Source organism: Bubalus kerabau, chromosome 10 (assembly GCF_029407905.1).
Source record: "Bubalus kerabau isolate K-KA32 ecotype Philippines breed swamp buffalo chromosome 10, PCC_UOA_SB_1v2, whole genome shotgun sequence".
Taxonomy (NCBI): domain Eukaryota; kingdom Metazoa; phylum Chordata; class Mammalia; order Artiodactyla; family Bovidae; genus Bubalus; species Bubalus kerabau.
In genome coordinates, this window is record NC_073633.1 from 19,562,669 (window position 1) to 19,577,320 (window position 14,652).

At 49.2% G+C, this 14,652-nt stretch overlaps 1 protein-coding gene across 1 annotated transcript in view; it reads right to left on the minus strand.

Annotated features, from left to right (window-relative positions):
• Positions 1 to 8,600, minus strand: part of ITGA11 (integrin subunit alpha 11) — a 132,136-nt gene extending 123,536 nt beyond the window's left edge. The window contains exon 1 of the mRNA XM_055536822.1: positions 8,256 to 8,600. Within this exon, the coding sequence (XP_055392797.1) occupies positions 8,256 to 8,307 (52 nt within the window). The 5' untranslated portion in view covers positions 8,308 to 8,600. The remainder of the gene's footprint in view (positions 1 to 8,255) is intronic.
• Positions 8,601 to 14,652: the final 6,052 nt, after the last annotated feature.

Genomic DNA, 14,652 nt, shown 5'->3' on the forward strand with positions numbered 1-14,652 from the left:
TGGTGGGGCCCAGGCAAAGGTTTTGTTTTACACCATCATTCCCTTCTTCACCCAGGAACGAGGACCACTGGATTTGCTGATTGTCTGCAGACCAAGAGTGGGGTCTGAAGTGGGCAGGTAAAAAAACCCAAGAAGTAATTCCTCATTTACAAGTGTTAGCCCAGCAGGACCGCAGCAGTACCAATACCCTCGGCTGGTGGGAAGGCTAGGTGGCACCAGTGGTAAAGGATCCACCGCCCAGTGCAGGAGACATAAGAGACAAGGGTTTGAGCCCTGGGCTGGGACGATCCCCCAGAGGAGGGCATGGCAACCCACTCCAGTATTCTTGCCTGGAGAATTCCATGGACAGAGGAGCCTGGCAGGCTACAGTCCATAGGGTCGGACATGACTGAAGCGACTTAGCATGCATGCATGTGGAAAGGTCAGTATTTCGAGTTTTGGTTTCTCGTGTTCACCAAGGGGGCTACTCCAGAGTCCAGCATCAGATGCTTGAAGGTCCCCCAGAAAGGCTCTCAAAGTGGTCTTGGCTTGGTAACTGGAAACAGAAGCATCTTCTGAATTCCATGACTTAAAAATCATCCCACGGTCCTGGCTATGTGCCTACAGAGCTGCTCCAGGGATCCTCTGCATCTACGGATACCAGCACTTTGCACCAGCAGCCTATGTGTGATCTGTACCTTTCTGCCCTCACTGTGTTCCCTGAGGCAAAGGCTGGGCCTTATCCGATTTGGAATTTCCAGAACCTGGAGATGCCTGGGGTTTCGTGGGTGCTCAGTGCATACTGGCCAAATGGACAAACCAATCAGTTTCTTCATGTGTCAAGAGGTTTCCTGTGCCTTCCTTGCCAAATCACAAGCCTGAGAGGAGAGAACTCTGTGAGAAGTGGCTCAGGCCCCACACTCAGAAGGAGCCCTCTTGGTCTGATGCTCTGCTGTGGCCATCTTGAAATTCTTAATAGTCTTTAAACAAGGAGCCCTGTATTTTCATTTTGCACTAGGCCCCACAGATTATGTAGCTGGTCCTGTGTATGTGGTGAGTGGTGGGAATAAACTCAGAGAAGAGCTCTGTCTACATACTATTTATGGGACTTAATGATTGCCAGCAACCACTGAATATAAGGGGCTAAGGGATCCAGGAAAAGAGCAGTTCCAGTGGATGGAGAGGAGATAGACATAGCTTTGTGGTCTTCTTCCTGGCAGCAGGAGAAAGCAGCAGTCTGAGGGCTTGGGGATGGGCAAGACAGGGCGAATGATGGAGACTGGAGACACCCTCAGCAGTCTATGGAGAATGATTTCAAGGATCTTGTCCTACCTGCCTGCCACAGATGTAGAAAATCTACTATTAGAACTTCATTTCTTTGGCTGAAGCAATGCTTTCTCCTTAAGTTTCTCTGATGAGTGTAGCAAATTAGGTTCCTAATCTCATCTTTGACCAGAAGATCTGCCCTGGAGTTTCTATGTGATCTTGGGGAAATCACTTAATTTAAAGAAAATAATTTATTTATCAGCACTGGGTCTTAGTTGTGGCATGCAGAATCTTTAGTTGCAGTGTGTGAACTCAGGTGTGCTGTGTGAACTCTTAGCTGAGACATGCGGGATCTAGTTTCTGGACCAGGGATCAAACCCAGGCCGGGTTGCATTTGGGAGCACGGAGTCTTAGCCACTGGACCACCAGGGAAGTCCCAGAAAATCACTTAACTTTGAAAAGCCTCTCTCTCCCCTCTCTATCTAATGGACATACCTCTGGCCTCAGCTAGTCTATTCTGACTGATAGAAAAAAATATACGGGCATGCTCTTTGCAGACTGTTGGGAGTTACATCTACTTGCTCATTTCATGATTTTTCCATGGCCTTCCTGAGGCCCAGTCTACAAAGAATCGAGTTCTGGAAATCTGCAGGGTCAGGATTCCTGGTAGCCTGACCCAGCTGGGTGATGCGGCTTGGGGAAGAAAGCTGTCAACCCCAGCTGCGGAGGCAGGAGCCCCTTCTCTCTGTGTCATCCTGTTTGGAATCCTAGAGCACATTGCTATAGCAACTTGCCTAACTCGCCCCACATGCCACGTGGAAAAACCTCTGCCTGCTTTAGAGCAGCATTACCAAACCACAGACTGGCTTCTCCTGTGTTACAGGATGAGGGCTCCCATCATACACAAGGGTCTAGGTAGGAGGCATCTGACCAGTGATTGAGAAGTGAGCTAAGGGGTTGGACTGTGCCAGGAAGGTCCCTTGCCTCAACCATTTGGTCTCACCTATTTCAGATCCTGGTACCTGAAATTCCATCATTAGCCCCTTGTTCCTTTGGCTCAAACACAAACCAGTTAAAATGCAAATCCCTTTGGGTAGGATCCATGAAGTTGTCACCATTCATTAGTGCTGTTCAGCATGAATTAACTCACTGGGCCGGGAGCTCAGAGCAGGTTTTGATTAGGGGAAGCAGAAGCAGGGAAGGGAGGAGAGGAATGCCCAGCCTGGACCCTGAGGATGGGCTGGAGAGGGAGTCAGAGTGGCCCAGAGTATTGGGTCTTGGGGGCAGATGGGAGAGCCCACCTTGGGCCTGAGTAGGAAGGCAAGTGAGGGAGAGAAGCTCTCATATTACAAGACACGGCATGAGGACCACTTCTCACCAAACCAACGTCCTGACTGAGAAATCACTGTCTAGCTGAGTCTGAAGGAAGGAGCGGCCTCCCTGGGCCAGTGGCCCTGTGAGGGTGGCCACTGTATACAGACCTCATTTTCCCTGAGGACAGCATCTTCCAGGAAGAGCATCTTATTCATCTTTCTGTGCTCTCCAGGCCCACTTCCTGAAGAGACATTAGTTAGTGTTAGTAGCTCAGTTGTGTCTGACTCTTTGCAACCCCATGGACTGTAGCTCACCAGGTTCCTCAGCCCATGGAATTTTTCAGGCAAGAATACTGGCAGTAGGTTGCCATTTCCTTCTCCAGGGGATTTTCCTAACCCAGGGACTGAACCCAGGTCTCCTGCCTTGCAGGTGGATTCTTTACCATCTAAGCCACCAGGGAAGAGACATTATGCATGGATTAAAGGCAAACACCAAACACCACCTCTCACTCAATCAGCCTGACTCCAGATGAGCTATTTAATGTCTCGTGTGTAACCTGGTGGTTGTGCCCACAGCGAGGTCTAGCTGAGATGTGAGAAAGTGTTTGACACAGTCCCTGGTATCGATCAAATGAACGATGGGAAGGGCGATCCACGAACTGCTACTGTTTGCTGAGGCAGTACCGGGTGCCAGATGCTGTACCAAACACTTGATACGAATGAACTGTAGATCATCTAAAGGACACATCAGCCTGTGAAGTTGTTATTCTACGCATTTTACACATGAGGATTGAGTCTCAGAGGGGCTTATCCAGGGTCACCCAAGCAGAAAGGATTTGAACTCAGTTGGGTTCCCAGGTCACACATATGCTAATCATCACTCCTGCTCAGCGCAGGTGACAAAGGAAATGAGGGGCAGAGGTGGGGGTGGGGTGGGAGGGGGGCATGTTTGACCACACGGGCTTTTTCCTCCAGGTGGGATTTTATTCATCTTGTGAAGGCTTTAAGTACATACTATGAAGACGCTTCATGAAATTTTGCGGGGAGCTTATTTATTTTTGGTTTACAAGGTGACCAGCTGCAGTCTTCTTCCCTTCTCCCCTTGCAGGTAACATTTTGGACTTTCACCTGGTGGGGTGGAGACAGTCCTGCCTAGACCACAGGTCTGCAGAGCAAGCACTTCACACTGAGGGCATGTGGGTGACTTTGGAGCTCACAATTATTTCAGGGAAAGTAGTTTCAAATGGGTGTGGATTCCTGATGGTAGCCCACAGTTTGGTGGTGGTCAGGCAGCGTCATTAAGCTATGAGGGCAGCAGAGACACCGTTTTGGAGATGGGTTGGTGCACGTTTCAAGCTTGCTTCATAGCTGACCCTCCCTGAGTCAGCCAAAGGCTGTCACTGCCTGGGGAGGACTCTGATGGATCCTTTCTCTTTGTAGCTGTGATAGAACACTGTATGGAGGGTCTGGAAGCTAGAGTGAGACAGTGATCTCCAAAGTCAGGCATTAAGAAGAGCAAAGAGGGCTTTTGGAATTTTCAAAAGTCCCTTCTTTATATCAAGAGCCAGGACAGCCCAGCCCAGAGCATAGTTCTGTCCTAAGCAGTGAATGGAGAGGATGGAAGGGAAGTTCCCTGTTGCTGGAGGAAGTGATAACTACAGGAGGGAGAGGAAGAGGGTCACAGAGGGCAAAACGAAAGTGAGTTGCTGTCTGAGTTCCTCAGGGGCCCATTGCCCTGTGTGGGTGGGCTAGGAACAATGAGGATGGTGAGGAGACAGGCTTCCCATCTGTGGGGGGAGCACTAAAGGGTGAATAAGAAGAAAGAGGGTCGTATTCCACTTTCATCTCCTTAGGGACCCCAGGGTCTGCCTGTGGAAGGGTGCTGAAGCTCCTCGGCTGATGGTAGCTGAGAGGCTTGGCTGGCAAGCTCCCAGTAGGGTGGGCATTGGAGAGGCAAAGGGACAAACCTTATCTCCTTTTCCTCTTCCCAAGGGCTTGGATCTTTTTAATCTCTGCACACCCGTGGTGCCCAGCACTGTGCATTTTCCATACAAGATTTTTCTGCTGAATAAGAACCCCACCCACAAGGGCCATCTGTGTGGGATGGTTCTTCTCTCCAACAACACAAAACCTTCCTGGCAGGATCACATTGACTTCAAAACAGCCTCAATGGCAACCCCTCTCCCCCAAGTTTCCATTATGATCAAGACTTTAGGCCAGGCCTTTGGGGAAAGGGGTTAGGGAAGTTCAGGTTTACTTAGGGCCCTGGCATGTATGTTTCCGCTGAGCTTCCAGTATCCTAGCACTTCCTCTAGACTTCCCTTATGGATTTGAGTTTGAAAGTTGCATCTCTGCATCCTCAGATCCCTTATTCAATGGCTGGTACCTTGAGCAATGATGAGGATGATGCTGAAGAAGAAAAACAAACTCCTAGATGCTCAATATGTGCCTGGAACTTTTCAATTACTTAATATACATTATACATCTTCGGATACTCTTTAAGTTCTATTATTAATAATATCATCCCCATTTTGCAGATGAGAAAACTGAGGCACAGGGCTGGTTAGTAACTTGCCAAGGAAACAGAATCCCAATTATCAGAGGTCAGACCCGTCCCAGGCAGTGAAAAGCCAGGACCTTCAGCCCCACACTGCGTCTGGTCTCCCTGTGTATCATCTGTCAGGTAACAAGTGCTCAGTAATGGCTAAGGGTCTTAATTTTTTTTCTGCTTCCAAACTGGGAGGAATTAATTTTTATTTTATTTTAAAAAATTTTGTCAAAGTACAGTGGATCTACAATGTTGTGTCTAATTTCTTGTACAGCGAAATGATTCATTTGTATATGCTCTTTCATAATCATCAGATGGGTCATGATAGGGAAGTTCTGCTCAGTGGATCTGCTCTCTCAGAATGTCAGCTGTAGCCATCTTTGGACTTGTCCACTTTTTGTCTGGCTTTCTTGATAGTTTTGCCCACGTCATCACCCTGCCCAGCCTGCAGCAGAAGCTCTGGAAAGATCAAGGCTCTGAACTCATAATGGCTTCAGTGAGGACTTCCATCCCCCTATCCCCCACCCCAACTTGGCCTTTGACAAGTCTCCTGTCCAGCTACACTACGCCATCACCAGTAGGCAAGCTGCCTAGTAACCCTCACATTGAATCCATGTGATGCCCAGATGGGAGATCAACATCAATCCTGTTCTGGAGCTGGGAGGATGGGCCCAGTGATCTCTGTGACCCTTCTAATCTTCAGAGTCCCCACGGATTAGAATCATCTTGGTGGTTTTCAAATACTCACCTTTTGTTTCTTTAACTACCGTAGGTCCAGGAAACGACACTGTAATGTACAAACAGTCCCACTTGAAGGTCTATCCACACTCTACACATTCCTTCAAGGCCCAGTCCAAATGCTATCTCCTCCTCCAGGAAGCCTCCCTTGCTTATTCAAGCAGAACTGAACTTCCCTGTTTGAACTGCAGCCCTCAGCTCCTCTGTGCCATTCACTGCCCAGTGCATCTATTTAGCTTTCCCTGGCCTCACCTTGTTTTCAGCTACAGGCAGGGCCCAGACGGCATACATGCTTGGGCCCTACCCCCAGCTCCTTGCAAGCAGATGTCGTTCCAACATTGATTGATGCGTTTAATGAATCCCATATTTCAAGAACCCAGACTGACCAGATATAACTCAGGAGTGATTTTCTCCATATAAAGGGAGTTCTGAGTCACAAATCCTGTCCCTGTCCTTCCCCCTACCCCCCTACCCGCCCCCCCTCCTTCATCCTTACTTTACTATTATTAACCATTGATTCAACCCTACTGTTGACCAAGTCCTGTATTAACAACTTTTCACTTAATCATGCCAACCACTCAGACTTTCTATCTCCATTCACAGAGGAGGAAACCTGTTGGAGAGACTGTATAACCTGCCTAAGGTGGGCAGCAGAGCCAGATGGGAAGCCAAGATTGATTTCAAAGCCTTTGCCTCTAGTTTCCTTAAGATTCTAGCCTATAAAGCAGCTGTGTGTGGGCTCAACTGCTCAGTCATGTCCAACTCTTTGGAACCCCATGGACTGTAGCCCGCCAGGCTCCTCTGTCCATGGGATACTCCAGGCAAAAATGCAGGAGTGGGTTACCACTTCATACTCCAGGGGATCTTTCCTAACCCAGGGATTGAAACCGCCTTTCCTCCATCTCCTGCATTGCAGGTGGATTCTTCGCCACTGCAGCACCTGAACAGCCCCATAAAGCATCTACTTCAACTCAAGTTCTGACGGGCCCACATATCTGGGATCACACAGGAGTGCATTCCCTTTTCCTGTGGTGGGATCTGCTAGTGACTTGAAGACAGTTCTAGAGTTCCCCCTCTTGCCTAAATGACCTAGAGAGGGCTTCACCTCTGCTGCCATCAGCTGGTTTCTAGATATATGCTCGCCTGGTTCCAGCTCTTCCCCTGCTGTCCCCAACTCTCCCCCCTCCCCAGCTTAAAGCATCTATATTTTCAGCTGTGACTGTAGGATCTGAACTGCACCCCACCAGCAGAGGCCCTTTCAACTACAGAAGCCCCACTGCAGACAGCAACAGGGTGTTCGGGTTTCCAGTGGTATCCCAGGACTGGGGTGAAGTTCCTTGGGCTGGGGGCTCTCCACCTGTGCTCTTTGAGGGCGCCTCTCCCCCTGCCATCGCATCTGACTCCCACTGCTGGCCCATCCCGGATCTGGAGCCAACGCAGAAGAGGAGGCTAGGCCCAGCGGCCAGTCCCCGAGGCGCTGGTCCCTGCCAGAGCACTGGGCCACGCCAAGGAGAAGTCCTGCAAGTTTTCCGGATTCGTAGAACAGCGCCTCTGTCTGCCGCCCTGGAGTGGCGGGTCGCACCAGGACGTCAGGTGTGGGGACTCCCCGGCCGGGTGCCCCGGTGCGGAGAGCCCAGGGTGGCCTCTTGCTCCGGGCTGCTCGCCCCACCGGCCCGGGGTCCCTGCCGCGCCCGGACATCGGGAGTGCATTAGGCTGCGGCGCACGTCTCGGCGATCGCGGCGTCCCCAGCTTTATTGAATGAGCGCACAATTCTGAGCGCGGGTTTGGCGGACGATGGCCCGTCCCTACTTCGAGGGTCAGGTAACGTTTTCGGGGGGCCCTGGCCTGCCGAGCGGCGCCCGGCCGCCTTTGGCTTGGCCCTCGACGGCTCGCCACTGCCTGGGCGCCGACCGCCCCAAGGCTTCGCTCCATCCGGGCCCGAGGGACTCTGGGCGGCTTTCAGCTCCAGGTCTCCCCCAGTACCCTCCTTCCCCCGGACCGCCGCACCCAGCTACCGGCTCTTAGCGATGCTGCCTCCGCGAGCCCCGGCGCTCGCGGGACCCTGAGTGCCCCCCGTGGCGGTGCGCGAAGCTCGGCGGGGCCCTTGGAGAAAAGCAGGGTGCCCCGAGGGGCCACCGGCCCTCGGCGCTTTTCAACTCGAGCCTCTTCAACTCATCCCAAACACACCAAAGTCCCGGGTCCAGGCCGCCTCGGCGCGCCTCCCTCCTGTGTAGAACTTGGCGAGCCGCTTGACTGCAGCCACTTCCCGGGGGACCCACGTCCCCAAAAGCCGCGGAGGTCGGACCCTGGGTGCGCACCGCGAGGGGCTCCTGGCCACCGGACCCCAGGCCTCGGTGGGTCAGGGAGGGGCTGCCGGAGGCCAGAGCTGGGGATTAAGAGGGGGACGTACCTGGCCACAGGCTGAGGGTCCAGGCCACCAGGAGGCCCCTGGGCAGGTCCATGGCCCGCGCGGCGCGGCGGCGGGGCCCGGTGCGGAGCGGCGGCGGGGGGCGGCGAGCCAGAGCGGCAGCCTCCTCTGCGCGGCGCCCCGAGCCTGCACTGCGCGCGGCGCCCGGTTCCCTGACAGCCGCGGCTCCTTCAGAGGAAGTGGGAGGGCTGGAGCGGCGGGGAGGGGCGCCGGGACACCGCGGGGCTCTGGCCGCGGTCCAGTCTCGGCCCCTCTGCCACCTGGGCAGGCGGCCGGCTGCGGCCTCAACGCGTCTCCAGATTTCTCCTGCCCCCACCGAACTCCTGCCGTTGGAGACAATTCCAGAGAACCACCGCTCCTGGGAACCACCTCGTCAGTGCCCTGCCTCCCACAACACCGCCACCGAATTCAGAGTCTGTTCAGGAAAAGTGACTTACAGTCCCACGTCCCAGAGGAAGGAGCTTCAGAAAGCTCAGAGGGTACCTCAGGTGACCTAGGGCCACGACTGGCTCTCTCTTGGCTCAGAGAAGTGGATGTCCCTACAACGTCCATTCTGAGACAGCCCCCTGCTCTCCTGCACCCTGGGGCTTGGAATGCAAAGCCAAGGTTCTCCTCCTGACCCTGGAAGAAATGCAGATCCCCCCTCTACCTCCACAGTGTCCTCCCTGCAAGCCTGAGACATTCCAAAGCATCCAGGAGGAACTTCTGACTACTGTTAGCATAACAGCGAGGATCTTCTTTGGAACCCAGCTACCTTCCTTCCCAGTGCTTCTAACCACTCAATGACAGATAAATTCAATGCACATTTTGCACAAGCTTTAAATCAGGCCCTGGACCACAATCCGTAGGTGTGGAAGCTGGCCTTTCTAGAAAGGGAGACGCTGAGGCAGAGGGTAGGATGGCCAGTGTGGTGAAAACTAGAGTAGAAGTCCCTCCTCACTTTCTCAGGAAAACCTTCCCTCAACCCCCTCCCCAGCCCCCATCCTCAGCAGGTCAGGTCCCCAGATACATGTTCATTCTCCCCTCAATATTTTTTTCATTGTACTTAGTAGAAAAACTTGACATTAATTAGTGCAATCATTTGATTAACTCTTCTCTCCTTGCCCAGACTGAAAACACCTTTGGGGTGGAAATCTCTAGGTCACACTGAGCACTTAGCCCCCAGCACCCCAGGAACATAGTAAGTGGGTGGATGGATGGAGGAATGGATGGGTGGATGAGGGCAGATGGTATGTGGGTACACAGAGTGGGGATTCTGACTGAGAGCGATAGGAAGGTTTCCCAGAGGAGGTGACATTTAGGCTAGGTTCCGGAGAACGAAGTGGGTTTTGAGAAGGTCCAGGTTCACACAAGAATAGTAGTGGGCATTGTGCCCACCACCATAATGTCCCTCTCCTCTTGCTAGCTACCCTGGTTTTTATTCTGGCATCCTCACTTCTCCCATTCAGCCAGTCTTTGGAAGAAGCTCATTCTCTGTCTCTCTCTCTCTCTCTCTCTCTGTCTCTCGTGTGTGTGTGTGTGTGTGTGTGTGTGTGTGTGTGTGTTTGCACATGTGTTGGGGGAGGCATGTGGTTTAGGCTGAAATGAATCAGTGTATTGCCATCTCCGGCCATAGTTTAAGAAAGGGCAATATGATAAAAGGAAGAAGCTTTTCTGGGAAATAAGCATACTTGCTCTTCTAAAAGAGCCTCTAGAATTAACTAGGTAAGTAAGTAAGTATTTTTTCTCCTACCACTGCCTCCCCCTCCCAGCTGGAGGGTCTGGAAGTTGATGGGGATGCAGGTGGGTCTGGGTGGGGAAGGAGATCTGGCCTTGGGATGAGGCTGGATGATAAGATGGAGAAATCAAAGTCCAGGAGGGTCTTGTTGGTCCCCTGAATCAACAGGGGACCCTCTCAGTTCACAGCCCTGAGCACTTTCCAGTTGTTTGACCAATGAGTCCTCTTTATTGTTTAGTGCAGGTTTAAGTCCGGATGCTTTGAACCTAGAGTATTCTGATAACAGCTATCCGGCAGGCTGTAAACCACTTCCCCATCTCCCGCAGATTCACACTTTCCTTAGTGTTCTCAAATTCCAAGAGCATGGGGATTGCCTGGAACATTTGCAAAGAATTTTTCTTGTGATCAGGGAGTCCTGATAAGCACCATGGTGCTTATCAGAGTGCATAAGTCACTCTGCTGTGGAAGTGGGCTGAGGACCTTGCTCCCAGATTTGCTGAAGGGACTCTCTGCAGTGGGTGTGATGCTGCTGGTCTTCGGATAATGATTCTGCCATTCATTAACTCACACTGTCTTCATCAGGGGCATGGAGGTCCTGAATACACGTTGAGTGCCTTTGTGTTAATCTGGGATGATGCAGGGGGCGGGGGAGGGGGATGTGTCCTCATTTAACACAGACTTAAGTGTCTACTCTGCCCTCATGCTCTGCAAGTCACACAAGAGAAGTTGAGAAGACAAAACATAACCTAGTCGACAAATATATGATACCACTTATATGAGGAATCTTTAAAAAAAAATGATACAAATGAACTTATTTACGAAACAGAAACAGATTCACAGATTTGGAGAATGAATTTGTGGTTACTGAGGGTGGGCTGGTGGGCGGAAGGGTGGGAGGAGGGCTAGATTGGGAGTTTGGGATTGACATATACACACTGCTTTATTTAAAATAGGTAACCAACAAGGACCTACTGTGCAGCACAGGAAACTCTGCTCAATATTTTGTAATAACCTAAATGGGAAAAGAACTTGAAAAAGAAGAGATACATGTGTAACTGAATCACTTTGCTGTATACCTGAAATTAAAATAACATTGTTTATCAACTATACATAAAATAGAAAATAAAAATGTTTAAGAAATTAATTTTCTATGGATATTTTTCTATAATAATAAATCAAAAAAGACATAACCTTGTATTTATTGACATAATCATTATTTATTTAATCATTTGTTTAAATCATTTATTTTGTAATGATTATTGAACGTTATTTAAATCACACAAATGCAAGATCCACATTCAGTCTGGAGAAGATCAGAGAATCAGATGAAGGGCTTTATGGAAGCTGGGATTTGAATTAAATAAAATAATACCAATCATCCTTTATATGTCCTTGGCATGTTTATTTATTTTTTTATTAAGATGTAATTAACAACTATAATACTTGCTATTCAGTTCAGCATTGAGTTTGGATTTTTCCTTATTATGGAAAAATCTGACCAAACTTTCTGGCCAACCCAACATATTCCTAAGGTTGTGCAGCTATTACTACTAATTTCAGGACATTTTCATCACCCTAAAAAGAAACTAAGCATTAATGGCCACTCAATTTCTTCACCCCAGTCCCTGTCAGCCCCTTGTCTACTTTCTGTCTGTGCGGATTTGTCTATTCTGGACACTGTGTAAATGGAATTATACAATATGTGGCCGGAATTATACAATATGTGGCCTACTGTGTCTGACTTCTATGACTTAGCATAATGTTCCCAAGGTTCAGCCGTACTGTAGCATTATCGGCATTTTGTTCCTTTTTATTGCCAAATAACATTCCATTATATGGCTATATCACATTCTGTTTATCCATTTATCAGGTGGAGGGATATTTGATTGTTTCCACTTTTTGACTATTATGAACTATGCTGCTATGAACATTTGTGTACAAGTTTTTGTGTGACATATATTTTCTTTTTTAAAAATTGAAGTATAGTTGGTTTACAATGTTGTGTTAGTTTCAGGTTTAAAACAAAGTGATTCAGCTACATCTGTATTGATATAACCTATTCTTTTTCAGATTATTTCCCCTTATAGATTATTATAAGATATCGAGTGTAGTTCTCTGTGATCATATGTTTTCATTTTTTTTGGATATATCCCTAGGAGTAGAATTTCTGGGTCATATGGAAACTCTATTTTTAATCATTTGAGGAACTGCCAGACTGTTTCCACAGTGGCTGTGCTATTTTACATTCCCACCAGCAATGCACTAGGGCGTATATGATATTTTACTAATTTTGAAATCTCTTTCACACTTGTGATCTCAGTTAATAATAACAGTAACAATAAGAATAACAAAGTATGTCACAAGGGTCCTGCAAAGAATTATATTCACTTTTACAGATAAAGAAATTGTATTGGTGAGGATTCGGGTGCAAGTAACAGAAACTCTACACAAACTGACCGAAGCAAAAAAGGAATGTACAGGCTCACGTAAATAGGAAGTAGAAAGGTGACTGCTGCAGGTATGGCTGGATCAAGTCTCAAATGAGACTCTTGTCTTTCCCTCTCTGTCTTCTCTTAGTTTTGCTTTACTCTGCCAGGATTTCTCTGCCTACAGGAAAGATGTAGCCAGCAGCCAAGCTTACACTTTGCAGTTTCTAAAGGGAGACAGCCTTCCTTACTAGAGCCAACAGAAAAGCTCAGGGTTTTAGTTCATGCCCATCCTTGAACCAGTCCGTGTCTGGAGACTATGGTACTATCATTTGCCCCATCTGGGGCACACACCCAACCGTGAGGAGCTGGAAAAAGAAGGGTATTATGACTGACAGCCCCACCAAGACTACATATTATAGGAGAGGAGTTCCCCAAAGGAAACAGAAAAGGGGGGAGGACAAAGTGTACTGGACAGGCAAAATTTGTAGTTACTAACTCTGCTTTAGAAATCTAAGCTCCAAGCAGCAAGGGAGTCACCCAGGATCCCACGGCACCCACACGGCAGAACTGGGATTGGAATACATTCTGGTAGCCTCTTCAGAACTCATCATAGCATCATGCTGGATGGGGCAAGCAGATATTTCAGGCCAGGAGCGCATGTGCAGTGTGAGCCCAGAGAGTCCTGTGGGCGGGTCTTCTGACCCTCACACTCTCAGTCTGAGCACCCTCCTCTGGGGGTGCCCTGGCTTCTCCAGAAAGGAAAGGTGGGGAGATGCCTTTCCCTCCCAAGAAACCCAGCAGCTCCTGAGCACTGATGAAAGGCCTGGTTCAGCTCGGACTCACACACTTCTTCCAGGGAAGGACTTGAGGCCGCACGATCTGCTTTCATTTTGGACGGCGCCTCTCTCTTTTTGCCCTTTCTCCGTGTTTTCACCTTTGTGATCTAAGGTAATCATCTGTCCTGGTTTGTCTGGGACTGAGGAGTTTATGGGGTTGCTGGACTTTCAGAGTCAAAACTAGGGCAATCCCTGGCCAACTGAGACAGATTGGCCCCCTATTTCTGTCTATCTTGTACCTCTGCCTCATTTTCTACCTTTTTTTTTTTCCTCCAGCCCTTCTATCTCCACCACACTCCCCTCGGGTGTCTCTCTCTCCCATTCTCCGGTTATTTCTTCCCAGCATCTCTGCTGCCTGGTGCCTCCAGGGCAGCCAGTTTCCATGTCAGCATGGAGGTGTGGGGGTCTACTCTGAGGCACGCTCTGGCTCCCCAGCCCCTCTCTGCCCTCAGTAGTCCCCCACACAGATCTGGTCTCCTCCCTATGCTTTGTCTGTCAGCTTGTGCTTAGAAAATGCAAACTCTTTTTTTTTTTTAAAGATAAACTTAAGTGAGCTTACTGTACTGGGAAGACACATCTTCTGCCAAAAAATGATATAATAAATTCCAAAGCCAAAAAGAAAGAATAAAAAGATATAGAAAAGAAAGCTGCAAGATTGCTTTTGGTATCTGCTGTTTGAATGACACATGTCAATGTTTTGGGCCAATAGTGTGGATGATGGGGAGGTGACGGCATTTGTCACATACATAGAGGCTTAGAGGTCTTCCCCTGGTTTCTGTTTGTCACGCCAGGTCTCATCCCTGCCAACAGAGCAAAGGACGTTAGCTTTGAACAAATGTGTTTACACCATAGCTTACGTTTGCTGCAGGCCCTTTCCACTTGAAGTAGCAGTCTGATCCAAAATGTTGGAGTGGGAGGATGCCGCCTTCTCCCAAATGCTGCTCCTGAGCACCAACTGCAGTACCGTGACTGGGATTTCTACTAGGATCAAGCCCTGTATCTGCCCTATACCAAATCCTGAACGTTATTTTCTGAGCTCCACTTCTCAAGCCACAAGTATGTTCAGCATTTGCAGTAAAGATATCAAAGGGAATAAGTATGGCGCCAGCACAAACAGACGTGCAGAATGGATAAGGAAAAGAAAAAGTATGTCAAAGTGTGTGGGAGGATTGTGGTGCTGGAGTGGACTCATGAGAATCCCTTGGACTGCAAAGAGATCAAACCACTCAATCCTAAAGAAATTCAACCCTGAATATTCATTGGAAGGACTGATGCCAAATCTACATTACTTTGGCCACCTGATGCAAAGAGCTGACTCTTTGGGAAAGTCCCTAATGCTGGTAAAGATTGAGGGCAGGAGGAGAAGGGGATGGTTGGATGGCATCACTGACTCAATG